The sequence below is a fragment of the Microcaecilia unicolor genome, chromosome 2 (genome assembly GCF_901765095.1).
Source record: "Microcaecilia unicolor chromosome 2, aMicUni1.1, whole genome shotgun sequence".
Taxonomy (NCBI): domain Eukaryota; kingdom Metazoa; phylum Chordata; class Amphibia; order Gymnophiona; family Siphonopidae; genus Microcaecilia; species Microcaecilia unicolor.
Genome location: NC_044032.1, coordinates 469,450,636 through 469,473,876, shown reverse-complemented (window position 1 = coordinate 469,473,876; position 23,241 = coordinate 469,450,636). Strand labels below are relative to the sequence as shown.

At 41.7% G+C, this 23,241-nt stretch overlaps 1 protein-coding gene across 1 annotated transcript in view; it reads right to left on the bottom strand.

Moving 5' to 3' along the window:
* CTNNA2 (catenin alpha 2) overlaps window positions 1–23,241 on the bottom strand; it is a 1,714,656-nt gene that overhangs the window by 1,307,573 nt on the left and 383,842 nt on the right. The window contains exon 5 of the mRNA XM_030191022.1: window positions 13,646–13,765. Coding sequence (XP_030046882.1) covers window positions 13,646–13,765 — 120 coding nt within the window. The remainder of the gene's footprint in view (window positions 1–13,645; window positions 13,766–23,241) is intronic.

The window sequence follows — 23,241 nt, the reverse complement described above, 5'->3', positions numbered from 1 at the left end:
CTTTTTCGGCCACTGCAGCAAACTGGGCAGAATATTTCAGCGTATTTGTTCACAATGATCTAGATCTTTTTCTTGGATGCTGGCTCCCAAGGTGGACCCTAGCATCAGGTTACTACGATTTGGATTATTCTTCCCAATTGCATCCTAAGGTCCCCCTGCAATTTTTCAAAGTCCACATGTGTTTTAACAACTTTGAATAATTTTGCGTCATCTGCACATTTAAGACCTCTTTTACCAAACCGTGCTAGCAAATTCCATGTGGCAGTGCAGATGAAGCCCATTCAAAGTGCTGTGCCAGCATAGGTGGTCGGTGGCCCAACTGTTTGGGGAGGCTAAAGGGGAGGGGTTAGGGGTAGGGCCAGGGGTAGAGCTTACATCCATAATTGTCTGACAATACACAGAAAAAAATAAGTAAAAATTAAATAAACACAATTAATACCTTTTATTAAATTTAGATATTAGATATGTATCATATGTCAAAGAATAAAGTGGTTGCTCAAAGCATATACTAACCACAATCGCTCAACTGTAAAACACTATGCACAAATTTGTGCAAAAACACACTCAGACCCTTACTGTACCATAAATATTACACTGAGCAGACCCTAATACACCAATATACCACCCATACGGAAAATGCAGATTGTCAACAATATGAAACAAGGGATCATAATATCACAATTCTCACGTAGAGCCACAAAACACCCTTTTAGGGTGAATAGTGTTCACAATGAGCTCCTTTTATTAACGACCATATGTAGATCATTCAAGAGGTAGTGTATCATGATTTAGGCTCTACACCCTTTCTGATGTTTTGGTGCCACCTCAGTAAGGCCAACACACAACCTCTCTACTGCAAAACACTATACACAAACTAGTGCAAAAAACACACTCATAAAACCATAACAGCACTAATTCCAAGGACAGGACGAGCTACAACCTTATGTGTGGAAAGGCAGCACGTAATTACACCGGGTTCTAAAACACCAATACCCAACCTAGTGAAAAAAAAAACAACCAAAAAGGGCTGCAAATACTACATGCTAGCAGAATACTGCACCTTGATCACACATAAAAAACACATGACAACAGAAATGAAAGCAAAATACTGAACTGAAAAGATACACTAAAAGACAACGGATGCTCACAGAAATCGCACAGAGAGTAGACACAGAGTGCTTGGATGGCACACCTGTGAGAAAATAGGAGATGGTGGGTAATGAAGGCTGTGTACCCAGGCAGGAGTGTCATGTTAGAAACATTGCAAGTTATGGAAATATTATATGTACTGCATTAACAGATGTAAGTAGGGCCGTGCCTAGGGTCTCTGGTGCCCCCTGCAGACTATCAGTTGCCCCCCCCCCCCCCTGTTTGGCACAAGATGCAAAGGAAGTAGGAGCTGAAAGATGGAGTGCATCTTTGTGGGATTGCTCAACAAATAGAGGGTTTACAACCACTTAGCTTTTTGTGCTTTCATGTTCACAAAATTAGTAATTACATCTTTGATATCTAACTGGTCACATATATCATTCTCAATGGCAAACATGGCAAGGCTTACAAGCCTCTTGCAAAATACTTGATCGCAAATAATTTTCTATGATTTTTAACCGTGAAAATGATCGCTCACCACTTGCCACACTGACAGGAATTGTCAGCAATATTCTTAGAAACAAATTGCTATACATTGCAAAATAAGATAGCAGATGTAAATTTTCAAAGTGGACATATTTCAAACACTAGTGGAGGAATGGCCTAGTGGTTAGGGTGGTGGACTTTGGTCCTGAGGAACTGAGTTCAATTCCCACTTCAGGCACAGGCAGCTCCTTGTGACTCTGGGCAAGTCACTTAACCCTCCATTGCCCCATGTAAGCCACATTGAGCCTGCCATGAGTGGGAAAGTGCAGCGTACAAATGTAACAAAAAAATAAAGTAAAATGATTTTTTCTACCTTTGTTGTCTGGTGACTTTCTTTTTCTTATCATGCTGGCCCAGTATCTGATTCTGCTGCTATCTGTCCTCTTAACTCCATTTCCAGGGCTTCCTTTCCATTTATTTCTTTACTTTCCTCCTTTCTTCTTCATTTCTTGCTCTATATACATAAGTAAAAGCTGGGTCCTCCGCAGACTTGACTGTCCAGTGGATCCAGCTTCTGCCTATTTTCTCCATCCATGTGCAGTTTTTCTCCTCTCTTCCTTTCCCCTCATCTCATCTCCTTCCTCTCTCTTCTCTCTCCTCCATCCATGTCCAGCATTTCTTCTCTCTCCCTTCCCCTCCATCCATGTGCATCTCCTTCCTCTGTCTTCCCTTCCCTCCATCCATGTCCAACAATTCTCCTCTCTCCCCTCCCATTCATTTCCAGCAATTTCTCCTCTCTCCCTGGGCCATGCCTCCCATCCATGTCCATCCTTGTCCCTCTCTGCACTTCCCTCCTCCATCCATATCCAGCAATTCTCCTCTCTCCCCTCCCCTCCATTTCCAGCAATTTCTCCTCTCCCTGGGCCCTGACCTCCCATCCATGTCCCTTTCTGCCCTTCCCTTACCTGAGCTCTGTGCCACCCTGAGAGCTTTAAATCTTTTACCTCTGACAGTCGCAGCAGCTGAGCAGCATCAGTGAAAGGGCAACAGACATCTCTAGCTTCCCTTCGCGCTCGCTCGTTCGTTCCCTCAGTGTCCCGCCCTCGCAAGGAAATGACATCAGAAGAAGGCGGGACACTGAAGGAACGAACGAGCGAGCACGAAGGGAGGCTGGAGACGTCGGCAGCGCTTTCACTGATGCTGCTCAGCTGCTGCGACCGTTGGAGGTAAAAGATTTAAAGCCCCCAGGGCGGCGCGGAGCTCAGGTAAGCGGTGAGGGTAAGCACCGTGATGGTGCCCTCCAGAGGTTGGCGCCCCGCTGCGGTGCTTACCCCGCTTACTGAATGTAAGTTCCTGGCTGTGGCCTAAATAAATTCCACTTTTGATCGAAAATTGACTCCTGTGTACTGGTATTATCATGAATGGCAGGGATGGTGGAGTGTGTGCCTAGTGCCCAATTTGCTGAAAATCTAGATACACTACATCAACTGGCTCATGTTTATTCATGCTTTCTAAAAAATGAAGCAAATTAGTGAGGCAAGACTGCCCTTGGCTGAATGCATGCTGACTCTGTCCTATTAAATCATGTTTATTTATGTGTTCCATAATTTTATTCTTTACAATCATTTCCACTATTTTGCCTGGCACTGATATCAGGCTTATCACTTTGTACTTTCCCAGATCACCCCTGGAACCTTTTTAAAAATTGGCATTATATTGGCCACCCTCCAATCTTCAGGTACTGCAGATGATTTTAATGACAGGTTACAGATCACTAACAGCAGATCAGCAATTTCATGCTTGAGTTCTTCCAGTACCCTAGGAATGCATGCCATCTGGTCCAGGTGATTTACTGCTCTTCTATCATTTGTTTAATTTTTATTTTAGTTTTTTTAGAATTTACAAAATCAAACACTAAAATCATGCTGAATGTAGGAAATACAGCTGTAAACCAAGAAGTAAAGGAAAGCTTCTGGAAGAGTTTGAAAGACAAAATGGCAGCTGCATGAGCTTAATAAGTTGGATAACTTACCTCCTTCATTTGAGTTGACTGTTATCTGGCTTTGGCATGAGTAAGAGAAAGGGGAAAGCCCATTGCTGTTTCCCTGCAGCAGTGGCAATCCCACCACTTTGTTAAATGATGCTGGAGAATTTTCCAGCATCAGCAGGCTCTAACAAGGTTTTCCCCTTCAGCTCAGCTGCTGAATGGTAACACTAGCAGCAGCATAGACAGGGCTTTCTTGAGACCTGTGGAATGCAAGGCATCTCATCAACCTAGAAGTGCTGCTGCCACGTGGGAGCAGCAATGGAGGAGAGATGATGGGGGATACTTCACCTTCATTGTTGTCAGAAGATCCTCCTGTTGCAGTGTCCTTCCCACAGGAAAGAGCTGTAAGAGTTCTTGGTGAAGCCTAGCACTTTGTACCATGACAAAACCAGCTCAGTTGGGGGGGGGGGGGGTGGAGGGAAGAGGACTGGATTCTAATCTGGACTTGCATAAAGATTCTTGAGGCAAAATTGCTGAGATTTCAGAGACATTGCATGGTGAGTGTTGATATTTCTGGTACATTTGCAGCTCAGACTCAAGCGCTAGATCAGCTCATGACTCAATTAGGTTCTTTGTAATTTAAGATAGGGGACGTTCAGCTGTTGAATGAAACTTTTGTGAGAGACAAGAACTACACAGAAAAGTGAAGTATTTAGAAAATTAACTTTGGAGGAAAAATGTGAAATTCCTAAATTATTCCAAGTCACTGTTAATCCCACTGGAGGAGAAGGTCCAAGAATGCTTTGCTGAAGAGGTTAAGATACTTTCGAAAGCCATTTTCCTATTGTAAGGACTCAATGTGTGTGACCTGGTGGGCAAGTAGACTTCCAGGCTAATCATTGGGGGAGGAACAACTAAACTGAGTATCACTGGATTCCTGGAATCCTCACTAGAAGTGGTCACACAGAGGATGACTCTGATTGTGACTTACACTTTGGAATCTGACGCTATTCTGTATACGTTTATCTTTTCATTTTATGAATGAGCTGTTTATGGGATAAAAATATATATATATGAGAGAGAGAGAGAGAGAGAGAGATACATATGAGGACCCTTTTACCAAATGGTGGTAAAATGTGGCCTGTGGTGGTGTCAGCACATGGGATTGCCACATGATGAGACCACTTTTTACTGCGGCAGGTAAAAGTGTTTGTTTGTTTTTTAAGAGGCAGTAAATGGGTGTGTGTTGTTAAAAAAAATTGACATGCAGCCATTTACTGCTGGAGCCCTTACCATCTCCTATTTAGGTGGTGGTGAGGGCTACCCTGGACAAGCCCACTCTCCGTCCAGCAGTGCTAGAAAATAGAAAACACTTTCTAGCAGTAGAAACGGTGCTCAGCAAGCCCACTGGTAGGGCTGATTTACTGCATGCAAACCTGGCAGCAGCCCTATCACCAGGTGATAAAAGGGCCCCATAGGTAAATAATCTATTTAGATCTATATCTATATGTAGCTCTCTCTCTCTCTCTCTCTTTATAAATATAAAGATTTGTTTATTAAATCCTTGGAGATGGGAGAGGTTCCACAGGATTGGAGAACAGTGGATATGGTTCCTCTTCACAAAAACAGAGAAAAAGTGAGAAACTACAGTCAAGTGAGCCTCACTTTGGTTAATGGAAAAGTAATGGAAGCATTGCTGAAGGAAGGATAGTGAATTCCAAGAAATCCAATGAGTTACAAGATCCAAGGCAACATGGTTTTACCAAAGGTAAATCATGCCAAACGAATTTGATTGCGTTTTTTGACTGAGCGATCAGATAATTGGATTGAGGATGTGTGCTAGATGCAGTCTACTAGGATTTCAGCAAAGCCTTTGACACAGTTCCTCATGGGAAGACTAATTTAAGAGTCTCCTATGAGGAAGACTTAAATGACAGACAGATGCAAGAGGCTGGTGGTCAATGGAATTCACTCAGAGTAGCAGAGCACCTCAATGACTGGTGCTGGGGCTGATTCTGTTCAATATATTTGTGAGCAAACATTGCTGAAGGGTTAAAGGGCAAGTTTTGCCTTTATGCGGATAATACCAAGATTTGTAAAAAAGTGGACACCCCGGAGAGAGTAGAAAACATGAAAAGGGATCTGTAGAAGTTAGAAGAATGGTCTAATGTTTGACAGCTAAAATTTAATGCAAAATAAGTGCAAAATAATGGATTTGGGGACTAGTTATCCAAGGAGAGGGTGGTCGATGCCTAGAATGCCCTCCCAAGGGACAAAAACAGTGATGGAATTCAAAAAAAGTGTGGGATGAACATAGAGGATCTCTAATTAGAAAATGAATGGTATGAAAAAACAAAAAAAACCTTAAATGGCTGTATATATGTAAATGTGTGAGTGACACTTAGATGGCAACTTTGGCTGTGAAGAACTAAGGCTGGTACCAGACAGACTTTGTAGATCTCTGTTCTGTATATGGCAATCCAGTTTCTGATGGGTTAGAAAGGGCTTTAGTGGTAACTTTAGTAGCTGGAACTGAGAACAGTGCTGGGCAGACTTTTACGGTCTGGGTCCCGCAAATGAGAAGACGGATTCATATAGCCTGGAGTGAGTTTTTATGGCAACTTCAGTAGATGGAACATAAGGACAGAGCTGGGCAGACTTATAAGCACATAAACATTGCCATACTGGGATAGACCGAAGGCCCATCAAGCCCAGTATCCTGTTTCCAACAGTGGCCAATCGAGATCACAAGTACCTAGCAAAATATCAAAACAGTACAATACAGTTTATGCTGCTTATCCTAGAAATAAGCAGAGGAGTTGCCCAAGTCCATCTTTATAATGGCTTATGGACTTTTCTTTTAGGAAGCTAACTGCTTTTACCACATTCTCTGGCAATGAATTCCAGAGTTTAATTACATGTTGAGTAAAGAAATATTTTCTCCAATTTGTTTTAAATGTACTACTTTGTAGCTTCATTGCGTGTCCCCTAGTCCTAGTATTTTTGGAAACAGCAAACAAGTGATTCACGTCTACCTATTCCACTCCACTCAGCCATCTTTTCTCCAAGCTGAAGAGCCCTAGCTGCTTCAGCTTTTCCTCATAGGGAAGTCGTTCCATCACCTTAATCTTTTTTGTCACCCTTCTCCAGTGATGTGCTGGTAAATTTTTAACAACAGGCTCTCTCTCTCTGAACCACCTCTGCGGCCCCCCCCCCCCCGGTCCACCTCTGTGCCCCCCCCCCCCCCCAAAAAAAGAAAAACATTTGCAGAGCTGGCTATACCCGGGGAGAGAGTGTGCTTTCAAACAATCCTTACATCCAAATTTACCTTCTTTTAATGTAAAATAAAATCCTTTATCCTCCATCTTTTAAGACACTGCCTACCTGCTGGATAGTGATGGCACAAGGAAAGCAAGTTTGGTCCAGTGAAGACTAACTCAAAATAACCTGGCTGTTCCTTAGCTGGGCCCTAGTATTACCATATTGAAAATGTGACCATACCAAGCCTCTGTGGTTATGCTCCACTAATAAGTTAAAAGATTAACTGGATTTCTTGAAAAGATTATATAAATTTAGGATGCATCATGACTAGGGACACACACATACGCTTATTTATTCAATATCACAATTCTTCATACAGCCACAAAATAACCTTTTAGGGTAGATAGTGTTCACAATGAGCTCCTTTTATTACTGACCAGTCAGAGATAAGAGTTTTCAGTTTTGGCACAGTATAAGTTATCACAAGAACAAAATATAAGAAAACCAATATGGGCTGCATTAAGGGCTTATATAGCCCATTTATGTATAAACAAAAGAAATCTGCATGAAACAAAATATTTATTTTGACTAATAAAACCACTTCCCCCTGGAACATGTTCAAAACAGAATAATCCATTTGTGTAAAAAGGTAAACTTCTACAAAACAAATGAAGATCTGATTCCATGTGTGCCCCAATGAAAGGAGAGTTTAATTCTCTACTTCCATTTAATTTCAATACATTCCATCAACTTTATAACACCAGGCTTCCCATGTTAGATTACAACAACAACAACAACAGTAAGGCGAACCCAGGCATCAGGATATCCTCACTAAAATTTAGCCATTCATGCCCATTGCCCTTTCTCTTCCATCCAGAGTAGTGTTCTTTGTTATTATTAAGCTATCTTGCCCCCCCCCCCACCCCCGGTCCTTCCTTTTCACATTTTATGATCCCCCCTGGCTGTCAATTTAAATAAATAAATATTAGATTGCGCTGCGGGGCCTAATTACCTGGCTGGATGGAGGACTGTGCACTAGAAGTGTGTCCTCCCGTCCCTGCTGACAGCTGAACAACCAGCTCGCAAAATTCTTCAAAAATTAACAACCAGCTCTGCAGAGCCGGTGCCAGCCGGCTCCAGCACACCACTGCCCTTACAGCTTTTCTAATTCCACTGTGGGGCTCATTTTCAAAACAATTAGACTTACAAAGTTCCATAGGTCTATGTCCCAGAAACACCAAAGAAAGACTATGATCAAGTATATAATATCACACCTTGGGCACTAGCTTTTCATTAACTTTTCCTCACAACTGTGTTATTACATTTAAGGTAAACATAATTTGTTTTTCAATATAGTTTATTTGTGTTAGAGAAAAGATGAGGATTTAAGAATGATCTTAGAGAGTTATACAGTATGAGCTGGTTCGGAGAAATGTAAGGGATGTGCATCTCTGTTTTTATTTCTTTTGATTATTGGTAGATTTATACCCCAATTTCAGCTCCTTTTTTCTAGATATTGTGGTGACATTTGTATTTTATTTCTTTTATGATTTTCTATTTGATGAATAGTTTTGTTTCTAATGTCACAATTTTTTTCTTATTGTGATACTTTTGAAAATTATTTAAAAAAACACAATTAAAAAAACAACAGAAGAAAAAAATATTTATTTGAAGAGAAAATAAATAATTTTTGGCTATTTATTGAACATGAGGACCAAGTAAATAAAAAAAGAAAAGGCAATAAAATTAAAAGAGAAAAAGACAGTCGGAAATGAAATCACATTTGTAACTCAGTATCTTTCATGCAGGAATGTTCCTCAACGCTCGACTGGGCACATCAATTCAAAAGCTGTTTTGGTTTGAAGAAAAGATATTGATTACTCTCCAACATATCAGAACATCTACAAGGAAATTTTAACATTAATGCAATCCCTAGGATTAGTATTCTTGGCTTCAGTGCTGACAGTCCCTGTGCATTGTCTGTGTATCATGATAAAAATCAGAAAAAAATTGAAACTTTAATCCCCAAAACAGTTCATTCATCTTATGGAAATACAGCACAGTGTTTCTGTCAGGCTCAAAGATAAATTTAGTGTCACTGCTATCAGGAATAGAAGTGAGCCCTTGTGCTGATCCAAGGACCAGCAGTCAGAAGCCCAACGCTCAGTGCTTTTTTTGTTGGAAAAAAGGTACCTGTACTCATTATGGGCAGAATCACCATCTATGGCTCCACCCACGGTAGTCATACCCCTTATGCCAGCCATGGCGCACATAAGCAGTATCACTGAAAATAGTATACCAGTATAGGAGAAAAAAATAACGTGATTTTTTTTCATTATAAATAATTTCTGTAAGCTGTTACAGCTCCAGTATATCCAGTGCAAAAGACAACAGATATAAATTCTCAAATTGGACATCTTCCAAACACTAAAATGAAAATAAAATGATTTTTTCTACCTTTGTTGTCTGATGATTTTGTTTTTCTGATCATGTTGGTCCCAGTCTCTGATTCTGCTGCTCTCTATCTGTTCCCTTAACTCCGTTTCCAGGGCTTCCTTTCCATTTATTTGTTAACTTTCCTCCTTCTTCATTTCTTGCCCTACATCCATAGGTAAAAGCTGGGTCCTCCATGGACTTGACTGGAGGAAGTATAGAGTGGATCTAGCTTTTGCCTATTTTACCCATCCATGTGCAGTTTTTCTCCTCTTTTCCCTGTCCCTCATCTTGTCAGTATGCATCTCCTTCCTCTTTCTTCCCTCCCCTGCATCCATATGCATCTCCTTCCTCTCTCTTCCTTCTCATCCATCCATGTCCAGCATTTTTTCCTGTCTCCCTCCATCTATGTCCAGCATTTTTCCTGTCTCCTCCTCTCCATCCATGTTCATTTAACTTCCTCTCTCTTCCCTACCCTCAATCCATGTCCAGTATTTCAACTCTCTCTTCTCCCCTCCATCCATGTCCAGAATTTCTCCTCTCTCCCCTAAATCCATGTGCATCTCCTCCTCTGTCTTCCCTCCCCTCTACCATGTCCAGTATTTCTCCTCTCCCCCTCCCCTCCATCCATGTGCATCTCCTTCCTGTCCTCCATCTCCTCCATATCCAGCATTTCTACTGCCCTTCCCTCCATCCATGTCCAACAAATCTGCTCTCTCCCCCTGCCCTCTCCTCCCATCCATGTCCAGCGATTCTCCTCTGCCCTCACCTCCCATCCATGTTCAGCGATTCTCCTCTGCCCCATCCTCCCTTCCCAACCATGTCCAGTGATTCTCCTCTCTCCCCTGCCCTCCCCTCCATGTCCAGTGATTCTCCTCTGCCTTCTCCTAACCATCCATGTCCAATGATTTCTCCTCTCTCCCCTGCCCTCCCCTCCCATCCATGTCCAGCGATTCTCCTTTGCCCCCTATCCTCTCCTCCCATCCATGTCTAGTGACTCACCCCAGCCTCCACTTGCCCCGCTTTTCAGCCCCTGTCGAATTCAAGTTCCAATCTCAGCCCCACCTGCCCGCCCTTAGCTGTCCGACAGCCCTGCTTTCTGTTCCTGCTGCCCCAAATTTAAATCTTTTATTTTTTTTTACCTGAAGTCGCTGCGCCAGCGGTGGAAGTGCTAGTGAAAGCACTGCAGTAGGCTCGCCTTCTCCAGCATTCACTTCCTTCTCAGTGGCCAGTCTTCCTCTGGCGTCGTTTCCTGTTTCCGCAGGGGCAGGACACTGAGAGGGAAGGGAAGGATGGAGAAGGCGAGCCTGCTGCTTTCACTAGCACTGCCACCGCAGGTGCTATAACTTCAGGTAAAAAAAATAAAAGATGTAAACATGGGGTGGCAGGAACAGAAAGCAGGGCTGTTGGGAAGATGAGGGTGGGAAAGTGAGCTGGCACTGTGGAAAAAAATATGCCGGTACATCGTACTGGCGCGTACCAGCCCAAGAAAAGCACTGCCAACGCTTCACCTGTGGTGACCACTGTTCCCCAGCAGTTAAGCCCCTGGGTTCAGGTGGCCAACAGGACTTAGGAAGTCGTGCGAGAGAGAGGACTCAGGCTCAGACAGACGGAGGTGAGGACAGAGCTATGCAGAAGTCTGGTCTAGGCAGTGGTCAGGGCAAGCAGCAATCAGCAGAGATCAGGTCCGGGCAATGGTCAAGGCAGGAAGCAATCCAGCAGTGGTTGTGTCCAGGCAGTAGTCAGGTCAGGCAGTGATCCAGCAGAGGTCAGGTCCAGGTAGAAGTCAAGGCAGGCAGCGATCCAGCAGAGGTCAGGTCCAGTCAGGCAGTGATCTAGCAGAGGTCAGGTCCAAGCAGTAGTCAGGGCAGGTGGTGATCCAGCAGAGGTCAGGTCCAGGCAGTAATCAGCAAGAAAGAAATGCAACAAGTAAAACGCACCATACACCAGGAAAGTAGTACCTGAGGCAAAGAAGTAGTGAGAAGTTCCTGGTTTTAAAGTGAAAGCATCTGACGTCAGAGTAGGCATGCCCAGAGTGTAGGTGCCCAGATGTAGGCGTGCCAAAGTGTAGACACACCCAGATGTAGATGTACACGAAGTATAGGCACGCTAAAATATAGGCGTGCCCAAGCTGTATAGACGCGCCCAAACTGGAGATACTCAGAGGAGAGGTATTAACTGTGTCGTAGGTGTGTACATCTGGCTCCACATTTGATATTCTAGGTTTGTGACATTTAGATATTTAGCTATTAGATTAGTCCTTTCAGTTACAAATTTCAAGGAGCGTTTAAGCTGTTACCAGAGGTTCCCAGTAAGATCTATAGCCAACTGAGAACCTCCAGTTTCTTCCACTTCCAAACCAACACTTGTTCCAGGTCTGTGCAAGTATAAGATAAGATAATAATGCTGGAATCCTAAGGACCTTCTTTAAGCTATTTCTCCACCATACCCACTGGACAAATTATGGGAAACTTTTGAAAATTAGGAAACCTCAAATTATTTCTCCTAACGTGGCTCTCCAAATATTCCATTTTCTAAGCCATAATACCCTTGTCATTCACTTGAGGCACACAAAGGCTCTGCAACTCTCTCACTTTCTCCTCCAAATTATTCAATCTGATGTCCTGCTGTTCTAGTCTATGAGCTTGAATATTCACCATGCTAGAAAAAAATGTTATAGCTTACATTTAATTTACAGTTTATTAGTACTGGTATCCACATTATACAACCAATGTTGTTTCAATGTGGCTTACATTCTCCCAGTCATTCACCCTAGCTTTAAAACTTAAACTTTGTACTGCAGCATTAACAGCCTCTAGCAGGCACAGCAGGACCTAGTTTGGTCTTAGGGGGTCTTAGGAGAGAGAAGCAAGCATTATTAACCAGTTTCCATAGTGTATAACCCTTTTCCCATAGTTTTAAACTGAAACTTTCTCTAGAGGTAGATACTTTTCCTATAGTATTAACCTGAAACATTTTCTAGAGGTAGAAATTTAACAGCTAAAGAACATTAAAAAGGATAGTAGCAAGACTCAATGTTTTTTCTAAAAGACAGATATTTTCTGTCCTTTGGCTGCTAGAGAGGTAGCACTGCTACTGACCTGAATTAGGTCTTAAATAAGATATGAGGAAGAAGAATATTTGCAAATGTTATTAAAGGCAATCTGATAAACTCTAGAAGGCACAGCAGGACCTAGTTTAGTCTTCAATCCCACCCACCCTCTCCAACTCCCACCCACCCCTAGCACAACTCTTCATTTATAGTCAGTTATTCTAATTAGGATAGCAATGGAGGAGTGTTCTTACAGAGTTTTAATTGCATTTCATCATTTTCTAAGAAAAAAAACACTAAATAAATCACACAATGTACCATATAAGGTAAATACTTTTTTATATTAGACTAATATATCCTTAATACCTTAGCAAGTTTTCAATTATTGAAAAACTCAAAAATACTAAGATGAAGATAGCAGTCCAGCAGCGAGAGGGATGCTATCCAGTCTTTTGCATTGAGTGTCACATTTGAAGTTCTACCCGAACATTCAGCACTGGCTGTTATTTGAATATTGGCACTGAATATCTGGGTATAACAGGCAAAGCCATGATAATTTGTATAATGGTGATATTCAGCACTGTTATCTGGATAGCTCAGGACAGCTGTTTTTGCGCTGAATATTACCTGTCTCTGGGTACCTAGCTTCAGCTAGGCTCTGCCTCCTGATCACTCCAAAATTACCAGAATAGTGCTGGGATGATCTGCAGAGTTATGTTATTGCTGGAAAGACAGCACCAGTTCAAAGCGGTTATTATGTTTCCTGCCTTGGAGCATTAGGTCATTAACACATGCTCTGAAGCTCCTAGGTGCCATCTTAAATTGGATGGAGCTCTATGAATAGGCCCATACCCCAAAGTCCTCTCCATAATCCCCACTGACTCTCCACCCCCTGAAGCACAGCCTAAGATACCCCACCCCCCATAGATCCCCCTAAGCCTACTTGATCCAATCCAGTCGCTTTAACCCTTGCAGCTCTTGGTTCAAAAGAGTGTCTGCTAGGATCAGGCTGTATTATTAGGCCTTTTCTTACCTCTATATATTATTTTATTGCCATATATTAACTGTCTGTATGAGAAGATTTGCACAAGGCAGTGTATAACAGGCACAGTGTGACATAATAACTTCAATTGTGTTAACAGCTTTACAATAGTAAAATAACAACACATAAGAATAACTTACAGCCAACAAGTCAATTGGGAGATTATTATAATTATAGATATCACAATATTATACTGTATCTTCTCATCAAATCATTACTATTACTACTACTATTATTTATCAGTTTAAAGCCCTACTGGACATACGTGGAACACATTTAAATCTTCCCATAGTACCTGTTGTCTTCTGGCAGCAACGTAGTTAAGTTTCACCATCTCTTTCCCAAACTCTTTGAAACGATTTGCCAAGTCTTGTTCATTAGTGGCATTTTTTACAGATTCCAGAGCTTCTTCTACCTAGAATTTAAGAGCAAATACATCACAGAGAGAATAAAATTTTACTACTCTGTATATATGCAGCAACTATAAGCATTTATAGTATGATATTAGCCTGATTCAACATTAAATGTTGGCACTGTCAAAATGTAAGGCAAATAAAGTGTTAGAAGTCCTAAAATATGATGGACAATTACACATCTATTTGACTGGATTTTCTGACAAGTTGGAAGAAACAATTAGCAGGCTGCAGATTCTGTGATGAATGGACACCCTAGAAGAAACACAGGTACTCACACAGCTGGGTCTGTCTGCAGGTCATGCAGGGAATCTCTGAGGTCAGATCTTTGGGCAATAGCCAAAGTAGTATTGCTGGTTATTTAACATATTACAGAGCTTTTTAGGCTAAGCATGAGAAAGGTGGGTGTTGGAGGGAACCAACTGGGGCATGTTCTTCTACCTAATATGGCAGAGGACAAGGGAGGACTGTATTTGATAAAAAGCAGCAATATTGAAGGTCCTTGCATGCTTTAGCTTGTAACTGGGGTATACACTTACAGTAGCAGTGTGAACAAATTAGCTGAGCAGACTTGAGGGGCTAAATGCTCTTTTTCTACCATCATTTGCTATGATACTATGCAACTAGTGGGGCTCATTTTCAAAGCACTTAGACACACAAACAGGCTTATTTTTGAAAGAGAAGGACGCCCATCTTTCGACACAAATTGGAAGATGTGCGTCTTTCTCACAGGGTCGCCGAAATCGGCATAATCGAAAGTCGATTTTGGGCATCCCCAACTGGTTTCCGTCGCGGTAATGACCAAAGTTCACAGGGGTGTGTCGGAGGCGTAGCAAAGTCTACACAAAAGCTTGTTTTTCAGACCGGGATTCAGGGCCGCCGAGAGGGGGGGGGACAGGGGGGACAAAAGTCCCCGGGCCTCCGGAGGGGGCCCGGCGACACCGCAGTCCGACCCGCCCTCCCTCCATCGTTCCCAGCACTAACCTTAAATGCCTCCTTTCACCACATTTGCAGCAAGCAGCAGCAGGGCAGGCCACTCCTTCCTTCCGTGTCCCGCCCTCGTCTGACGTAACATCTGCGAGGGCGGGGCACGGAAGGAAGGAGAGGTCTGCCCTGCTGCTGCTTGCTGCAAACGTGCTGAAAGGAGGTGTTTAAGGTTAGTGCAGGGCCCGGCCCGGTAGCGGGTGGAGGGGGGGCCGGCGACCTCGGGTGGGGGGGCCCGGCGGCGACGACAACGACCTCGGGTGGTGGTGGGGGCCCGAGGGCAGCCTTGTCCCGGGCCCGGCTCTGGCTCTCGGCGGCCCTGCCGGGATTCATTGTTTACTTCGAAACCGGCAGGAAAAGGTACAGAGGACAGTATCACTTGCATCTTAAAACATACACCAGGTATAGCCAAGGTTCATAAAATCAAGAAACATTGGCAGGTTTTAAATGTTTAATCTACGTTCTCTCAAACATACCTCCGTTTTGCTTTTACAAGAAATTCCAATTTAAAGGAATTAATGAGCCCTCAGGTATACCTTAAAGGACAAATCACACGAAATGTTCTCATTGCTTTCTCTGTCGAAATACCCTTGAATTAAAGGAATTTTTCATACATCCTGTGACACAGAAAAAATTCTTTATGAATTTCTTGACTACTTGTACCTCGGACTATATAGTATACCTAATTATTTGTCCGTTTCCAAAAATCTACGTGGGTGAAACCACACCCCCCCCCCCTAAAAAAAGGTATCTCTGAACACAAAAGCTGTCTTAAACAATGGAGGGAAGAAGCCCCGATTGTGTCTCATTGTCTCAATCTAGGGCATGACTTTTCCTCATTGAAGATTTGTGCGATAGACCACATTGCTACGGACTGCCCTGACAGACTGACAAAATTGTTACAGAGGGAGCAATTCTGGATTTTCACACTCAAGACAGAAGCACCCGGAGGTCTGAATATGAGATTTGTTTGGAGAAGTTTCCTTTAGGAAATCTTTTAAGGATCTGTTTTACTATACAATTGTGGTCTGGTTTTACATACAATTAAAACAAAAATAAAACAATTATACATAACACTTTTTTGATCTCATTGCCATAAGAATGTTGGATCCTATTTTAATAGCTTTCCGACACAATGAATCACACTCCATACACAGGATTATCTCAACTAGTTCTATGATATGATATCAAGAGGTCCTTTCATATTATTCGACGATCATAAATATATAACAGCTGTTGTGATTAACGCCACAGGATATGACATCACACAATCCAGGTAGTCACTCTATAAAGATGAGACGCTGCAGCCATTTTGTTAGGGACCAGCGAGCAGGAAGCACACCTGTGTTTTGAACTTTTCTGGCAAGTACTCATATTTGAACTATAAATTTTAAAAGTGTAATCTTTTGGATCCTATATACACATGTATTTTTTGTACATTTATGTCTTCTTATTGCTTTCTTCATAGTTTTTCACCTTTTTTTGCATATAACGCTTGAGTTATTATTATTATTTTTTTGGTTTTGTATTGTTTTGAAGGTTACTCACGCCTTGAGACAGCACCTTTCTAGCGAAACTCTGGCCAAAGTTGGTGTGTTGGACCGATGACTCACACGCTGCTTTACACCTGCACTTGAAAGTTAAGTCACGATATTATACTTTCATATGCTTTTGGATCCCCAGTTGATTCTGTTCAGTTTTAGCATCTCTTTTATTTTGGAATTTAAGGTTTTTTTGCCGATGATGATAAGACACCCGGAAATTTTTTTTCAACCCTCGTCACTAATAAACGATTACTTGGGTTGGAGGTTGGGTAAGACTCAGAGACTTTTTCCCTTATTCTTTCCTTTGAAGTTGATGCACTCTACAGAACTATAGTTTTTTTGAAGAGTATCATTCCTTGCCATTATATTAGAGAGATTTTTTGGAATATTAAATTCTAATTATTGCCAATTAGTGCTCATTATTGCTTCATAAGTGCTGTCATCGACGCTGATTAACTTGTTAAGCCAATTAAGTTACGTGCGTTTTTATAGAACACACCTAGATTTCGGCACGGATCTACAGTGGGGGAAATAAGTATTTGATCCCTTGCTGATTTTGTAAGTTTGCCCACTGACAAAGACATGAGCAGCCCATAATTGAAGGGTAGGTTATTGGTAACAGTGAGAGATAGCACATCACAAATTAAATCCGGAAAATCACATTGTGGAAAGTATATGAATTTATTTGCATTCTGCAGAGGGAAATAAGTATTTAATCCCTCTGGCAAACAAGACCTAATACTTGGTGGCAAAACCCTTGTTGGCAAGCACAGCGGTCAGACGTCTTCTGTAGTTGATGATGAGGTTTGCACACATGTCAGGAGGAATTTTGGTCCACTCCTCTTTGCAGATCATCTCTAAATCATTAAGAGTTCTGGGCTGTCGCTTGGCAACTCGCAGCTTCAGCTCCCTCCATAAGTTTTCAATGGGATTAAGGTCTGGTGACTGGCTAGGCCACTCCATGACCCTAATGTGCTTCTTCCTGAGCCACTCCTTTGTTGCCTTGGCTGTATGTTTTGGGTCATTGTCGTGCTGGAAGACCCAGCCACGACCCATTTTTAAGGCCCTGGCGGAGGGAAGGAGGTTGTCACTCAGAATTGTACGGTACATGGCCCCATCCATTCTCCCATTGATGCGGTGAAGTAGTCCTGTGCCCTTAGCAGAGAAACACCCCCAAAACATAACATTTCCACCTCCATGCTTGACAGTGGGGACGGTGTTCTTTGGGTCATAGGCAGCATTTCTCTTCCTCCAAACACGGCGAGTTGAGTTCATGCCAAAGAGCTCAATTTTTGTCTCATCTGACCACAGCACCTTCTCCCAATCACTCTCGGCATCATCCAGGTGTTCACTGGCAAACTTCAGACGGGCCGTCACATGTGCCTTCCGGAGCAGGGGGACCTTGCGGGCACTGCAGGATTGCAATCCGTTATGTCGTAATGTGTTACCAATGGTTTTCGTGGTGACAGTGGTCCCAGCTGCCTTGAGATCATTGACAAGTTCCCCCCTTGTAGTTGTAGGCTGATTTCTAACCTTCCTCATGATCAAAAATACCCCACGAGGTGAGATTTTGCGTGGAGCCCCAGATCTTTGTCGATTGACAGTCATTTTGTACTTCTTCCATTTTCTTACTATGGCACCAACAGTTGTCTCCTTCTCGCCCAGCGTCTTACTGATGGTTTTGTAGCCCATTCCAGCCTTGTGCAGGTGTATGATCTTGTCCCTGACATCCTTAGACAGCTCCTTGCTCTTGGCCATTTTGTAGAGGTTAGAGTCTGACTGATTCACTGAGTCTGTGGACAGGTGTCTTTCATACAGGTGACCATTGCCGACAGCTGTCTGTCATGCAGGTAACGAGTTGATTTGGAGCATCTACCTGGTCTGTAGGGGCCAGATCTCTTACTGGTTGGTGGGGGATCAAATACTTATTTCCCTCTGCAGAATGCAAATAAATTCATATACTTTCCACAATGTGATTTTCCGGATTTAATTTGTGATGTGCTATCTCTCACTGTTACCAATAACCTACCCTTCAATTATGGGCTGCTCATGTCTTTGTCAGTGGGCAAACTTACAAAATCAGCAAGGGATCAAATACTTATTTCCCCCACTGTATAAGCGCTATATAAAATCTGGCAGTATGTGTGCATTTGCTGTATTTAGGCCCTCACAATACCAGGTCTATGGCTGTAAAGTGCGCTGATAATGGGTTATGCTAGTATTCTATCATGGAATCTGGATGCACATTGGGGCACTTAAAACTAAGTTTTCACTTATAGAATTGCCCCCAGTGTGCTGCTGAAAATCAAAGAATCAACCACTCGGTACCAATTCTATAAGTGGGCTCCTCCTTATACGCACTCCGAAGCTGTGTGCAGCATGCATCGATGTGGGTGCGCTGCCAATTACCACTAGGAATGTGCCCTATGGTAGAAAATAGAAAACTATTTTCTACCGTGGGAAACAACATGTGCCAACTTCAAAACTACTGCATGGTGCCCGCACTACCCATGAAGTAGTGTCGATTTGGTGTGTGCTACCTGCGCATCAGCCCTACTTCAGCTTAGTAAAAGGGCCCCTAAGGCAGTTACACATGTAACTGCTAATTAAAGCCTATCATTGGTTGTTAAAGCCAATTAGCAACTAATTAAACAATTAAATTATGAATGTAAATGTCCTTATTCTATAACTTGTTTGCACAAATTTGCGTACTATGCATTTTTGTGTCTCGCACAAAATAAGGATGTCCAAGCCAAGATCTGCACAGTTCCCTGAGTATTTTAAAAAGGATTACTGAACACAGAGGGTTTTGTAAAATATGTATAATGAGAGTGGGATATATACGTGTAAAAAATTATCACCACTCAGGAGGATGTAAGTGTAGTGACAGTACTTACAAATGCAGCTGGTAATTTTACAGCCTATGCATGCAAGTGTTGCCACTTACAAGTGCCAGATTTTACAAAACAGGAAGTCCACAATGAGCCAATTAAGGAGTCAAATGAAATAAAATATATATGTTTTTAAAAGTTTAAGCATGAGTGCTTTTTCAATCATTTGTGCCAATGTCAGGTCCAAATAAATATTTACGTAACATCTGCTCTGAAGCATTATTATACCCACAATACAGTTCACTTAGGGCCCTGTTTACTAAGGTGTGCTAGCATTTTTAGCTCTTGCTAAAAATTAGAGTGGCTAACCATGTAGACGCCCATAAGAGTATTATGGGTATCTACATGGTTAGCGTGCTCTAAAAATGCTAACACACCTCTAAGCTCAGCTTAGTAAACAGGGCCCTTATAGTTTAAAAAAGATGCCTCCTACCATTTCCATGCATCAGACAACAAGAACACCTTGTTTTACTGTAGGCTGCATCAGTGGATTTATTACATTGACTACCTAACCTAGTAATTTCAGAGCTGCTGAGAGACAAAGCTGGGCCCGGGGGAAACAACCTTCGGGGCCCTGCCACTGCTCCCCCTGACACCACCGTACCACTGTTGCTCTCCCCTGCAGCCACCGCCACCACCACCACTATCACTGTTGCTCTCCCTGCCACCACTGCTACTGCTGTTGCTCCTCCTCCATAGCCACTGGCATCATCCCCCAGCAGCGATCGAGAAAAGATGCTCTGCTGGCTACAGGTCCTTCTTCCTTCTGCATCCAGTCTCCTGTGATGTAACTTCCTGCTTCCACATAGACAGGAAGCGGCAGGAAAAAGGAAATGTGACCGGCAGAGCAGCCTCTTTGGATCGCTGGTGACAGGCCTTCCTTGGAGGCCAGGCCTGGGAATCTTGCCCCCCTCCCCCCTAGCCAGCCTTTTAGTAATATATTTTGTAAGAAAGTGGAGATTTAAAAAAAAATCTGTAAGGATCTTTTCATCACTAGTTTAATAGACATTACACAGATAATTGTAATTGTTTGTGTTTTCTAAAACGCTATGGATGCTACGCAGGGGTGTTACAACACTGAAGTCTTTTTCTTGTGATATTTTTTATGATTTAAATTAAAACTGGTTATTAATTGATTGGCTGATAATTGATAAGATTTCAAATACCACAATATTGAATGGGTCAATGTCATATTAGGGCATGTTAGGTAGGCAGGGTTTCTACATTAAATAAATGATTGCTCCATGGAGCAGCTGGTCCAGAAACTGACACGAGTAAGAGCTTTTTAAACCTAGTCCTTATCAGGGCTTTTCTGGAGGGGGTACGTGGGGGTAATGAGTACGGCACCTTTTCCATTGTCTGCTAAAATTGACCCATGGTCTCCCAATTTTTAATGAAAAAGCTCAGGCCCTACACACCAATTCTGCCTTATCATAAATTCTGTGATTGGTTGCAGGGAGGGTGGCTATTGTGAGCTAGGTCTCTCAATGATCACCCCACCCCTGAAGGGTGGCCTGGCATTTGAGTACCGGCACCTTTTTCACTAGAAAAAAAAACGCTCTGGTCCTTAGTGAAATGCAGGATTTGGTGCAAGTAGTAATGGTAATGTGATCATTTGGCAATAGTAATCATAGGACGACCAAATTTGACAATAACTGGAGTAAGGGCTCTAATAAAAACTAAAACACTAACATTTAACTTTAAAATGGGAGATCATGATAAAAAGAGGAAACACACACACACGTCCTTTGTTCATCATGCTCCAATAGTGTTGGCCAGTGCTTCTTTAAAATAGAAATAACTGCAGAACTAAAGTTGGAATACAGAAACACAGCTATCAATCTATCTTCCATTGATCTGCGCCTATATTGAAGCAGTAACTCCCTATTTGCAAAACATGCTCTTAAATAAGCCTTCTTGATGACAGAAGAAGGGTAATCTGTGACTATAAAATGAGCAGATAATTTGTAAGTTTGATATTTAAATTCAGAAACAGAAAAGCACATTCTTTGAATGTGTAGAAACTGACTGATCATCAGACTAGCCTTCAGTCGATATGGATGAAAACTACAGAAATATAAAAACGCATCCCAAGAAACGGACTTCCAATATAATGCAGTGTGAATAATGTTATTAACTCAAAAAACATGAACATCCAAAAAGTATATATGATCATAATGACTTAAATTACAAATGAGGATTTAAAGTATTCAACCACAATAAAAATTGCTGCAAAATTTCACAGGTGCCCTCCCAAATGAAAAAAATATGTCATTGAAAAAACATTTCCAAAAATTATAAACTGAAAATACACAGAGGTGTAAATGAATTGTTCCTCAAAAGCTACCACATGCAATGTGGCAACAGATGGTGCCAACGAGGCCCCCATCACAACCCCTTGAGTTTGTTCATAAAATTGACCTTGAAAAATAACTCTGCTTGATGATCAACTGAGAGGTCATCAAAAAAACAGTAATGCCCGTAGTAACAAAAATCGCACCAGATGGCAAAACCATGTCTTGTGTCAAGCGCAATAAATGAGAATTTTTCCTTTAAAAATATATTTACTCTCCATAGCTTTAAGCTTTAAAACAAAATGATCAATAAATTGTGTTAATGGTTCCAACACTTAATGTCACGTAGGCATGTCAATTTTGAACTATCGCCTGGCTACCGCATGACCTGGGCAGTAATATCATTTTTGATGTGCATCCGCTATGTGTGACAGAAAATATTTTTTATTTTCCAGCGAGCGGCTGTAATCGGCACTGTACACACGCTGATGATTACTGCCCGATTAACGTATAAGACTTAAGTCAATGGGTGGAGGTAAGGTCTGAGGCCCAAAATGGATGTGCACCAATTTTCATTTTGCCACATGACCATTTTCAGCCAAATTTTTAAAAAATGCCTTTTTGCAGGCATGCTGAAAAATGGACCTGCGCGTGCCCAATACACACATCTACTTCAGCGAAGGCCATTTTTCGGCACACCTTAGTAAAAGGACCCCCTACTTTTTACATGTGCATACCCATGCACAATTTTATAATGGCCATTTGCTTTATATAAAACATGCTTTGCACATGGAAATGTTTTATACAATTGCCCCCTAGGAGACAAGACAGAACAAATTCCAGAGCTGGAGGAGTGGCATGCAGCTCTTAAGTTAGCAAAATTAAACTGGACCCAAGCTATTATCTAAATGCTCCATGTTCACTGAGAGATGCAGAGTCTGCAACAAAAAAAGCTTTACGTATGGGGCCCTATGGGTTTACCCAGCAGAAATTTATAAACTATACTCTCAGAAACATTGAAAAACACTTAACATGTGGAATAATGCTTTACAAAAAAGTAATTTACCAGAAAGTACTAGAATATCACAGTCATCCTAAACCCAAGGGAAAGAAATCCGAGGCAAGCTCAAATAGGTTAATAATCCTATAAAATATAGATGAGAAAATCTGCTTAAACTACAATCTAAAATGTTAGAAAGCCTACTGTAATTACTGATATATAAGGACCTATTTAGTATCACCCCACACAGAAATATACTCCAAACCTCAAAAGTCTGCTTGAAATGCTATTGAATGGTGCAACATAGACAACACACAGGGGAAGAACCTCATTTCACTTGATATTAAAAAAAGTATTCAACTTTTTAGAGTGGGTGTTATGTTGAAAATATGTAATTGATATGTTGGCGTTTTTTTTTTTCATTAATTTAGATAAATAGAACTTGTGGAAGAACTAAGATGTCCAATGCAGGGTGTCTAAAGCTCTGCTGGTATTTTAGAACAGGATCTATCAACATAGAGTCTGGTTTAAAATACATGGAAAAATAAGCATTTATGTGTCCGTTACATCCTGCAGCAGCAGCCTACTTTTTTGAGCCATAAACGTGTAACATATCAACAAGTTTCAATTGTCTTTCACTGGAATTGTTTATGTATTTTATAGTAGCATTGTTTTTATGTTATTTTTGTTTCTCTTTTTATATTGTTTTTGAATACTTGTTTTATATTAAATTATGTATGTCTTTTATTCGTAGCCAGATTTGTA